The sequence below is a fragment of the Netta rufina genome (assembly GCF_964035555.1).
Source record: "Netta rufina genome assembly, chromosome: 20".
Taxonomy (NCBI): Eukaryota; Metazoa; Chordata; class Aves; order Anseriformes; family Anatidae; genus Netta; species Netta rufina.
In genome coordinates, this window is record NC_140144.1 from 9,222,350 (window position 1) to 9,234,601 (window position 12,252).

The following is a 12,252-nucleotide window of genomic DNA, read 5'->3' on the forward strand; positions in this document are numbered from 1 at the left end:
TGTTAACTCCATCCTTCCCAAACTCTAGGGCATTTATGTGTGATGTTATACTTGGTATATAGGTTTTGTGTGTATTTATATAAACAAGCAATTCTACCTGCACCTCAAAAAATGCAATGTATGCATTTTAAAGAAAACAGCCTAGATATCACTAAAACCTCATTTGGTAAGCAAAATCATTAGAATGGAAAATAACACCAACGACCAATTTAGCAGTGCAGACGTGACCAATAAGATAAGCAGCTGGCTGAACGGCTGGCTGTAAAGAGCACATGAAACACATACCATGGACAAACTCATCTACACTAAAATAATTCACATTGCAGAAATGGCTTCCTTCATGTCTCTTTGGAGCAGCTTTCCCAAAGAAAGAAACAAAGGGAGAATGAACAGTGACAGTATGGAGACAGGATGGTTTAGAAAGGGCTAATCCTACTCACAGTTCTTCGACCTGTTTCATACGCAGAGATACACTGCCGACTTCCTTAGTTATGAGAGTCCTGCACAGACAGAGGGAGCACAGCAAATGCATGCAAAAAATTAGTTAGATTAACAAAAATAATGAAAGCAGCAGCTCCATCCATGGGTCGTCTGTGGTAGGAGATGGTTAAGAGTTCACATTTAAATGGAGAAAATTAGATGTCATTCAGAAGCAAACAAAGCAAATCAGACCAGAGTGCAATTCACATGAGGAAACCTCAGCAGTACAGTTGAACTCTCTCTATAAGGACTCCTCGTTTCCTGATCACTGTGCCATTAAAACTGAAAGGTGGTCCCTTCTCTTTGGCTTTAAAATAAGACACCATTGTTTTAGTTCTTAAAAGCTTCAGGCAAACCCATAAGATAGTTACACATCATTAAAATCCCGAACCATCCTCTCTTCTCACTGGTACAGGCTACTTTATTAGTTTGGTGGTTTTTTGTTTTTTAAAACCAAGAGCTAAAGCTAGTAATTATTGTATGTCATTGTAATAACTGGTGACTCAAAACAACTGAGGAGAAAGAAATTCTCATGAAGAGTGACAGCATAACTATGTCACCAGATGGGAGTATGCACAAAACTTACAGCTTCGGCTTCCAAGTGGCTTGATAAGATGAGCCAGTAGCTCGCAGCTATCACTCACAGCCCTGCCTTGAACTAATCTACTACTACCATGTGCTTTAGGAAGTCATTACCAAGCCGTCACACAGTTTTCTCCATTTGCAATGGCGTGTTCCTCTTTAAATAAATAAATAAACAAATAAAGGAATGGGAGTAGGCTTTCACCCACGTTATGACAACAAATAATGGCACCACGTTTCAGGAAGAAAAGCAAAAAGCTAGCACTAAGATGGCTGCAGCTCCTAAGGAGACATCTGCAGAGGCAGCCCTGTATAGGGAGGGTACTGTACTTTGGTAGCCAAATTTAAGAAAGCTTTTCAAAACAGATCACACATTAAGAAGTGACGACTACAAATACAAGAGCTGCTTAGGACAGATATAACTCACAAACAAGTTTAAGTTGTTAAGTACAACAACAAAAGAAACACATAAAATACTGAAGTCAGACAGCAAATTGAGCTCAAGTGTCATGAATTTTACAGTTAAAAATGGGAAAAGCAACAGGAATATCTAGAATAAGAATACCATGACTCAGTATGGTGCCCCTAGTAACGGAGCCCCTCTGTTTTGCTCCAATTAATTACACCCTAGCATAAGAGGCAACAACCTAAACTTCGGGCATATGTGAGACAAAGGCCAAGCCAGCAAATACTGGATGGGTGTTGTATCTTATTAGTTAGATCTTACTGGTTGTCAATTTGTTCCTGTCGCAAGGCTATACTGCCCTGCTCTTCCAGGAGATTCTCTCGGGATGCAGACTGGGCAGGATCTAGTTTTTTCACGTAGGCAGCTGGTACAAAGCCCTGACGGTCATTAACTTCAACCTTCCACCAGTCCTGGAATGAAGGAGAAAAAAAAAAGCAACCACTGTGAGGCAAGCACTAAACATAAAGTATGCTGTGTACCTGAAAGGTGGCAAATTAGAGGTTTCTACTAACACAAGAAAACAAGCTTGTTCTTTTTACGGAGGTCATTTCAAACTGTCTCCTGCAGACATCTAGGTCTTACTTCCACTTCTCTCCTTGTGTTTGGTAAAAAATTCCACAAAAAAAGGGAAAAGATTTTCTTACAGACACATGACCTATGGCACATGGTGTTTATCTGACTTGGAAAAGCTGGCAGCTATAAAGGAGACATGAGAATGAGCCAAAGAGGTATGCTAAAGTGCTGAATGGGAACAGGGACAAAATGTGCAAATGCTTTACCTTTTCTGAATGCTCTTATTCAAAAATAAGCAAATTAACGAAAAAAAATAAAAACAAAACCATTCACCAAAACACATAGAACAAAGTAAGAGAAGCAGCAAACCAGCAGACAACAGCATACCTTGTTGGTGCTGTTGAGTAAGGTGAGGATATCTCCTTTTTTCATAGTCACCTCCCGAGGACTCTTCTCTTGGTAATCATAGAGTGCCAGAACAAGCTCTTTTCCAGTTTCATCATCAGTGGGAGCAACTTGTTGCTAACAAAGGAGCAGAAGGAAGATGAGTAGAGATGTAGAAATTGTTGCATGCTTATGACAATCAATGTAACTGTCCTATAAATTACTTCTGCCTTACTTAAAGCTACTGTAAATGCTTTAAAATGATTCCTGTTGAAATAAATGTAGTAGAGATGGACTTATTTTACATGCTGTCTGGGTTCAAACCTTGAAAACGACCACACTATTGTTTTCTTCCAATGTAACATAGCAGTCTGTTACAATTATTAAAAGACAAAACGAACTTTGTTATGAGAAAACTGGGTACAGCCTGCAATAACTTCTCAAAAGCAACAGCTGTTATTAAGCTTTGTCTCTGCCTTCTGCTGACCCAAGAATTTTAGCAACGTGATTAGCATCTTTCCTTACCCTGCATGACTGGGCCTGTTCCCTTAACGCCTGTATGCTGCTGCCGTAAGCAGAAAGATCAGACATCAAAGCTTCATGTTTCTTCAGAAGAGCCTGAAAGTGAATGATAAAAACAACATGTACACCTAGCCATTTTTACAGATGTTATTCTGCTTAAAACATATACTTTGGCTCCATACACAGGCAATGTGGGTTTTTCAGAGCTGCCAGACTTCTGGCTCTCATGAGAATAGCTACTTCTATTTATTCACAGGCTAGATAGTCATCCAAATGCTTCTGATGCTTTTCCTCTACCTTATCTCAGTAACGCTCTTTTGTTCTGACTAAGAGTACTACATATAACTCTGGAAACAGAAGGAAAAATGCCTTTAAACTGCAGTTAATTTCAATGAAATGTCAGTGCAGCATCTAGGATGTGGTGGTTGGCCACGGAATGATAATTGTACAGCAACTTTTATGCAAAAAATGACTTCCAGACTGATAAGAGTCCCTTATTTTCTTTGCCAGTGGACAAACTTCTTGCTCTATTTGTGCACAACTTATTTAAACAATGTCAAATACCTCGGCTGAGTCTTCATCCTTCCCATAGTCTGTGCTGCCTACAATGGGCTCCTTTTCCCTCATCCACGATTCTGCCTCATTAGCATCAGCAAAGTACTGCTGAGCTTGCAGAGAATCCTCTAGATCTTGTCGCCGTTGAGATGCCTTTGCTTTCAGAGAGTCCCATTTTTGGTTTAGCTCATTCAGTTTGGTTTTCACATCCTCGGCAGCAAAATGTCCTATGCAACAAAAAGAGGAGGCTCTGAAGAACTTAGAGACATAAATAATACAGACTAAAAGGTTATTTGTATTTTATGAAAGTCAGAAAACTTAGACCTGTTTAAATTTACATAGCCTATTCTGACTGGAATGAGGAAAGCATAATTCAACTTGTCTTTTGGCTCAGACTGGAAAACACCGCACCTGTCAATCAAAATGTACTAAGAATATTTGAATCATTTAGAACAACACAAGCCGCACAATAATATTTCTTCTAAATGATGAAACAGAAAAGGACATATCTTTCCAGCTGACAAATATTATTTCAGGTGGGTATTCTGCATCCTGGAAACGGAATTTATTTTAGCATTCTGGAGTTAAGAACCCAGTCAGAAATAAAAACACATGCTTATTTTAAAGCAGAAATGGCTCTTACTGTCTGTGGAAGATCTTCTCTTACATCATGATTACATATTACAGTTACAAGCCTTTAATAGCTTTCAAAAATGAAGACTTCAGTATCATCAGCACAAAGTTCCTAAATGACTTGAATAAGAATGACTGTGTTCTGTCAAGGGCAGGTGCAGATCTGTGACAATGGTGACAGTTTCCCATCAAGGAATATATTTCTACTTCCAAGTGAAGGAACAATTAGAAGTTCATCCTGCTAGCCGGTACCCCTCTACTTCTCAGATTAAAACAGGCAGTAATTCTTAATTGTACAGGGCTAGAGAACACTCTAGCCTACACAAAGACTCTTGGATTTCCTGAAAGACGAAGAATAAAAAAAGAGGCATACCTTCTTCCACCATAGCATTTCCTTTCTGTGTGACGGCTTTAATGCGAGGCTCATGGCCTGCGATTTCTGCCTGCAAAGCCTGGTGCTTCTTTAGCAGATTCTGGACACCAATTAAGTCCTTGCCTGAAAAATATAATATTGTTAACCAGTTAATTCAGAGTCATCAGACTGAAAAAAATTCAAGGAAGCTGCAACCAGTGCTAGAAAACCTTGCAGAGTAAATACTATCACATGAAGACAGAGCACAATAAAATCTGAGTTACCCACTGACATTGTAGCAGTAATAAAATTTAATGGAATAGTTAAAGACACTTGAATGGACCAACCTCGGTTTGTTGAGGCAGCGATAGGTTCCTTTTCCCTAATCCAGGTCTCTTCATCTTCAATGTCACGGAAAAGCTGCTGAAGGCGAAGAGAATCTGCAAGTTTCTGCTTGCGAGCTACCATAGGATCCTTTAGAGCTTCATATCGAGCTACTAAAGCTTCTTGCTTCTTCTTGATATTGTCAGCATCAAAGTGCCCAGCATCTTGGAACTGGCGTGCCTGGATGGTAATGCCATCTATACGATCCTAAAATTAATTCAGGAATAACGTTATGTCAAGACCTTGATTAAATTTTATCACTTTTTACTGGGTGCAGTGGCTAAGAAGATATGAAGAGTATTTTCAGGTCTTAGCTAAGAAGGTATACTGTGGTAGAGGAAGAGAACCTCAGCTGCACACTGACAGTGCAACACTTTTTTTGTAATAAGTCTGTCTCAGATTATATTCAACAGATTATGTAAATGAAATTGTTTTTAATCTGTCAATTTCATAAAATTAAGGCAAAAGATTTTTTGAAATTACATTAGTTTTACAGATGTGCTACTCTAGATGAACCATTTTTCGACTGTTACCAACTCATAATTCCAGTCATGTGGGCTTAGGCTTTGCTGATTTTCTTGCTGTGAATTTAATTCTCCTAAAGATTATTTGCTGTAAAGTTCTATATTTAAAAATGGAACTGTTCTGCCTTCCCTCCCATCTCTTATAGAGCTGGATGACAACAATATAAGTAAGAATAAGCTATTTGCAGACAAGCAAGAATTTGCAAATGGAGACTCTAAGGGAGAATTATTACCCAAAGCACAGCACACCTTTTTAAGTTGGTATTCACTGAACAAAACTGTATTTAACATTTTCTAAAAGTGTACTTTTGTCAGTCAGGAAGATACTGTTCTTATTGATGTCAATTTACATTTCAGTTCAAAGTTATTTCTGATAAATAAACAGGGAAGCTCAAGCTACAAAAATTATGAAAATACATATTCTTACTATCATCTGCTAAGGTGTCTGGAATGAATATTTTCAAGTGAACAGAACTCAAGGGCAGTAAGAAAAACTATTCCCCTCACCTGATGGGCAGCAACATCTGCTTCTAGCAGGGCATGTTTCTTCTGAAGATTCTGAACACTAGTAAGATCTTTTCCATAATCATCGGAAGCCAAGTGCCCCTCTACTTCATACAGCCAGAGCTCAATGTCCTCCACATTGCGATTAAACTGCTGCTGTTGATTGGCTTCACGCAGCTTTATACCTGAGTGAGAAAGAGTGATGAGGAAAAGGTGACTTGAGTTTTCCACTTCATTTAACTCACTTCCCTCATCTTCTCCCAGCTAAACTCTCTACGAAAAGCATTGTCTGTATTCCTCCTACAAGTAGGTCTTACCTTTGAGTTCAGTGGCTTCTAGAAGTTTCTTCCACAAGCTGATAACTTCATTCATGCGAGCTGCCACTTCATCAGATGCATAGTGATTGACATCAATCAGCTTCTGGCCAGCTTTCTCCAGTGCATCAATACGACTCTGATTAGCTGAAAGCTCTGCTTCAAAAGCCTGATGTTTCTGAACTTTGCCTTGCAAGTTTGATGGATCCTACAGATAAAGAAAGAAAAAATCAATCCAAAATTAGTATCCATAGAGCTGAGAAGAATTTTTTAAATTAGAGTACACTTACATACATGCTAAGATGTCACAAGAGGATTTGGTGCCACAAATATACCTTTGAAATCAGAACATTGAAGCTATTGAATAAGCATGATTACAGCACAACGGGACAATCTTCCTTGGGGCCAGGAAGAAATTAGAACTCTTCCTGTTACCATTAATACTGCCTCCTTCAGCAAAATTTGGCTGATACCGTACCATTAGACTGATTACATTACGCTTGGTATCGTCTTAAAATTATTCTGATATCCGTTTTGTTTTTACCTTGTAAGCCTCATCAGTTGCAGTTTTCATTTTTTCATTAACCCAACTCTTTAACTCATCAGAATCTCTGAAAAACTGTTGTAGATGGAAAGAGTCTGCCAGTTGAGCACGGCGGTACATAGCTCTTTCATGAAGAGCATTTCGGCGGTTCAGCAGCTGAAAATAAAAAAAAAAGTAATGATTTTCAAATTCTTCAGAGTGTAGGAATGACCACTGTATCTGTTCTTATGGGAGAGCTCCTTTGACTTATCCCATATTGCAGTCACACTGTTTAAAACAATAAAGCAGAACATGATTTAAAGTCTGCAGTCTACTTACAGCATCTCTGCGTGTAGCAACGTCATCCATGGCATAATGGTTATTCTGAATCAATTTAGTAGCAAACTCATCTAATGCCTAGAGAGAAAATAGTTTTCTGTTTATTTCACATAATAAAAATTGTTTGTGCAAGTTTACATAGTAAATTAATTCTCAAAAATTCACAGTAAAACTAACATACAGCCATTAGGAAAGCTATTGTTAAAACCCTTTTTATCTGTACCATCATCTTACATGTAGAAGATGGCAGCTTTTGATAAATCATCATTCATGTTATGGCACAGTATGCAAGCACTGGGTTACTGAGCTCTCTAAGGTAGCAGTCAAGCCATATCCTAACTTTTCCACTATTAATTTTTCCATTTTACAATAGTACATACATCACTCATAACAGTGGATTTCGCAGAGCAAATCCCATTATTCTCTGTCATCCTTCAACAATGTTTCCTATCAACAAATTCACTTGTTCTATTTCTTGCCCCTTTAGTGATCACCTAATGTAAATGTCTTACTGTGATTTTCTCTTCCTGGGCACTTAGGGATTTCTCAAAGTCTTCATGCTTCTTTAGAAGAGCCTCCACGCTATCCAGAGAATCACCAAGGTCTTCATTCAGCAGAAAAGCCTAAAGTAAGGAAACAAACACATCATTTGTTTTTGTGTTTCCATCCTCAGCTGCTCTAAAAGACAACCCAGGCATGATCAATGATATTTCCTACCACATGATTGGGAAATGTAGGACGATATCCTGGGACTGTGTTCCCTGAACACATCCAACAGCCAAAGGTTCTGAATAATTCTATTTACCTTCTAATCCAAATGGTATTTTATGAGAGTTAACATAGAAGCTATCTCAGGCCAACTTGTCTCAACTTATAGTTTCAGCATCAGATGGAAAAGGTCACTGCAGCATTTTGGGCAGACACATAAATAACTGCACACAGCATTCTATCCATTATATGTCTGGTGGTAATCACTCCCACTAGGAAATAATAACAATGCACTCACTTCTTGTTTGCTCATCCAGTTGTCAACTTGTTCAGTATCTCTGTAGAAAAGCTGCAAGTCCATGCACTGTTCATACTGTTGTCTGCGAAGCTCCCATAGCTCTAGCAAGGCAGCTCTTTCATCTGAGAGAATGGTCAGCTAAGGGATTGGGAAGAGGGATATATAATATTTTACTTAACAGACTGGGTAATTTCCATCTCAACATAAAATCAAGACGAAACACGAAAAAAAACACATGGTTAACATTAGACTGAAAATAACCTCCTGCAAAGAGTCATTCTTCTCTTACTGACATCATCCTCCTCCTCAAACAGGGTGAACCTTTCCTCAGCTTATCAAGCTTAATCAGTGACTACCAACTTCTGACTTCTGTTAGAAACGTCTCAATTTCTATTTCTATTTGCACAGAGATAATTAAAGGACATTCACTCCTTTTTGACTGAGAAGCTATTTGTAAGAGAAGATCATAAGCAAAACATTCCTCCCTCTCAGCCTCCAAAGTCTCTTTGACCCATTCAATTAATGGCTTTTAAACCATCACATTGACCATATTTTAATAAGGTTTCATGAGAGGCCTCATTGGTTTGAAAACCAACATTTAGAAATACTAAATATTTACTGTCATTTTTGGTAGCAAATCCAGACCTAGATAAACAAGTAACTAATTTTTTGTGAGGAAAAACAGTACTATCTATTAGGAATTACTAGCATAAAAGTTCTAATAATTTCTGCTAATAGATCAATGGAAACTGTCAATCTGAGAATGAAAAGAACAGATTACTAAAATGCATGAAAAAAAGCTTTATAACCTAGAGGGACAATACTTTACAGCTTACGATCTTAACCAGAAATGAACTTCTAATTTAAGGAATGCAGAAGAAAAAAGACAGATTCTTCTAGAAGCCCTCGCTCTCAAGGGGTCAACTTACCTTTTCTTTAACTTCATCTGAAGCATAGTGCCCAGCAGCAAGCAAAGCCTGTCCAGACTCATCAGCAGATTTGAAGCTATCTTCATGGGCATCAATTTCTCCCTATGAAATGCAAAGTGAATAAGTTGTTTTTACAAGTTAGCTTAGCATAGTTTCAGAACATGAAAACGACTGTTGAAAATAACAGACACAACAGCCTGGATAACTAAATTATAAATATTAAACTATCTGCAAATACATCACACTGAACGTGAAAGCTAGAATCAAATGTATCACCTTACAATGAAGATAAGGCAAGTATAAATTCATATGTTAAACAGAAACTAAGGGTTGGTTTCAAGCTGCATTCTTTCTTATAGCAATTCCTCCTGACAGAGGATTAACACAGTTGTTAGTCCAACTGATTGCTATCAGGTCTAATTATTTTTGATAAATTACCACCATAAGCACTCTTAAATACTTACTTATTAGTGTATAAACTTGCTATCAAGAACCACAAAGTACAGAATCTTAAATCGGAACAGACAGCAACCCATACTGCATGATCAAAGGCCTTTAGTGATACAACATTAGCAGCTCTGACTCAGAGACTGCGTTAAACACACAAATCAGTCTTTAAGTGTTGCTGACTGGATTTGGCTAACCATTATACCTTATGTTCCTGATGTCTATCTAGAAGGGCTTCTGCTCCAGCCACGTCATTGGCAAGTTCATCAGCATTTATCAGAGCCTTCATCTCAGTTACCCAGCTAGTGAGGTCTCGGAAGTCCGCCAGAAAGCGCTGCAACCTTAGAAAAACAACAGAAAAAATGGCTGGGAAACATTCGTAGGCACAGTTTCTCAATCCTTACCCCAAAGATAGGGGTTACAAACATAAAAGCTGTTCCTCAGGTTGAAAGCAGACAAGACAATACCAAAATGCAATTAGAACATTAAATAAATAAGCTCTCAACCTAATAAAAGAGTCTTTTAAAGTCAGGAAAATGCTAAGTTTAAAAACAAGTGGGATACCTTTTGATAGTTCTCCAAGATACGTTTTGCATATAACTTATATTGAAAGGAAAATGAATACTCTTATATACATGCCTGTACGCTGAAGACAACAGATACCAAGACAGTTCTCAGCGTGTCTTAAGATAGCCCAGGGGACTGCTTCTGTCACAATCACAAGTGTGTGTGTCTGTGGTGGACTGACAGAAAATTTCAACTGCACGTACCTCAGCCTCAGAACAAACAAACAAATACTCAGATTCCTTTCAGCATGTCTTTACAATTACTGCCTTTGGCATATGCTTAACACTCATCAGAAAAAGTGATCAGTTTCTGATTCTCTTTTAAATTTGCTGTCAAATGATTTGACTACTGTATATTGTTCGGTGAACAAGACTATTTCTGAAAATATATACCATAATCATCCCCAAATTTTGTAGTCTCCCTTTCTTCCCCTCCAACAGTACTATTATCAAATTTGAAGAAGGAAGAAGGGAAAGCAAAAAAGGCTGTTTTGGCAAGACAGTATTCCTACCTGTAGGAGTCATTAAGGCGAGCATGCCTCTCCGCTGCCAGAGTTCGGATCTGTTCCCAGTTGGCAATGAGTTCCTCCCGTTTCACTTGAATTTGAGAAGCATTTATTGGGTGAGACTGCTGCAAACGGTCAGCTTCTGCACAAAGGGCCTTAACCTAAACCCAGTGACAAACAGTGAGTAAGCTTCTAGCCTTTTACAAGCAGGTTACGTAGTTTAAATTGTAGGTAAAATGCATCTCTTATGGGTACCTTATCTTCCAAAGCTGCAAGATCTCTTTCCAGGCCTTCATGCTTACGCAGCAAAGCCTGTACACTGGCCAAGTCTCTGCCAAAATCATCTGAAGCCATCAACTGCCCTTTCTCCTTAATCCAGCTGATAGTTTCATCCACATCCCTTCAAAAGAAAGCACAAGCTGAAAGCAGTCTACCTTTTACGGAAAAGGTAGGATGTTTTCACTTATCACAGGCATACTGGCAATTCAAATCCATATATAAACACTGAAGCCAAATGCAATTTAAAAAAATGAATATATATATATGTATACATATAATTTTTAATCTCAAAAAGCCTTCAAGTGTATTTGCAGGCCATTCTTCAAGATGCTGTCATGAGATGCAAACAAGGAATTATAGCACCACTGGTCCATTTTCCACTTTGGACCCTTCTCCAATTTAATTAAGGCAAACTTCAAAAAATAACATAAAGAGCAGATGAGAACAATTGGACTGACAGCTAGACAACTACAGAAAAAATAGCCTCTTGTGGCTCATATAAGATGGAACTGGGGGAAGAAGCTCTCAGAATAAAGGGTGGGAAAACTGCCATGAGCAAGAATGAACAGAACTGCCAGGTGGTAAAAACCTAGATCAGAAGGACTGTTCTAAGGGAATTCTAGAACAAGGTCCTCATTCAAAGAATCATGAGGGAGAATAAAACAAAAACAGACAACGGTAGCACTTCTCACATTACTGGTTGTAGCTGAATGAATCATTAGACGTCCACATGAATACAAAATCAACTTCAGCAGACCCAGCCAGTATCATACCTGTTGAAGCGCTGAACTTCAGCTGCCCCAAAAAGTTTTCCTTGCCTCTGAAGGGCAAGCCCCTTAAGACGCTGCCAGCTCGCATTTACTTCATCCTGTTTGGACTTTATAAGTTCCTCCTCAGGGTGCTGTTCCTAGTAAACAAAGGAAAAACGCTATTTCCGTGTATTCCGGGGCTTTATATCCATTGACAAAACCTCAAAACACCACTGTTTTCCAAGAAATCAATTTCCACATGAGCTCTCGGTTCAATAGTTTTCCTAAAGCACCACTGTGTAAACATTCAATATTCTTGCAATAGTCTAAGTTTCCCTATGAACTAATTAGACAACAGGAAGAGGGCTGTAAACAATATCTATTTTTTCCTGTATTTTTTTCCAGTACTGTGCAGTCTCCACCCTTGCTCAAGCTCCAGATGACATAGTAGAAGAGAAGATATGGAAAACTTGGTTGTCCAAGGGAAACACCTTTAAACTCAAATATTACAATTTGTCTTACAAATCACTACTCTCCACATTTTCATCAACCTTCTCAGTGGAGGCAGTTACTCAAACTGTACAGCAAAAAAACACATGAATCGGATGATAGCCCCTGAAGGTTAAAATAGCCATGTCTCCAACACATACACAGTAAAATTATAAATGTCTCCTACCAAACTGGCAGGGGAGGGA

The 12,252-nt window shown here is 38.5% G+C and overlaps 1 protein-coding gene across 13 annotated transcripts in view; it reads right to left on the minus strand.

The window, feature by feature from the left end:
• SPTAN1 (spectrin alpha, non-erythrocytic 1) overlaps window positions 1-12,252 on the minus strand; it is a 50,149-nt gene that overhangs the window by 24,355 nt on the left and 13,542 nt on the right. For 10 of the 13 annotated variants that reach the window (XM_084299119.1, XM_084299110.1, XM_084299109.1 and 7 more), the window contains 18 exons: window positions 11,582-11,715; window positions 10,785-10,929; window positions 10,536-10,690; window positions 9,663-9,798; window positions 9,011-9,112; window positions 8,082-8,219; window positions 7,588-7,698; window positions 7,076-7,153; window positions 6,758-6,913; window positions 6,217-6,421; window positions 5,903-6,084; window positions 4,835-5,078; window positions 4,509-4,631; window positions 3,512-3,729; window positions 2,951-3,043; window positions 2,429-2,563; window positions 1,790-1,938; window positions 441-500 (listed from right to left, as the gene is read on the minus strand). In XM_084299119.1, coding sequence (XP_084155245.1) covers window positions 441-500; window positions 1,790-1,938; window positions 2,429-2,563; window positions 2,951-3,043; window positions 3,512-3,729; window positions 4,509-4,631; window positions 4,835-5,078; window positions 5,903-6,084; window positions 6,217-6,421; window positions 6,758-6,913; window positions 7,076-7,153; window positions 7,588-7,698; window positions 8,082-8,219; window positions 9,011-9,112; window positions 9,663-9,798; window positions 10,536-10,690; window positions 10,785-10,929; window positions 11,582-11,715 — 2,564 coding nt within the window. The remainder of the gene's footprint in view (window positions 1-440; window positions 501-1,789; window positions 1,939-2,428; window positions 2,564-2,950; window positions 3,044-3,511; window positions 3,730-4,508; window positions 4,632-4,834; window positions 5,079-5,902; window positions 6,085-6,216; window positions 6,422-6,757; window positions 6,914-7,075; window positions 7,154-7,587; window positions 7,699-8,081; window positions 8,220-9,010; window positions 9,113-9,662; window positions 9,799-10,535; window positions 10,691-10,784; window positions 10,930-11,581; window positions 11,716-12,252) is intronic. The other 3 variants (XM_084299111.1, XM_084299118.1, XM_084299112.1) reach the window with 1 other exon arrangement.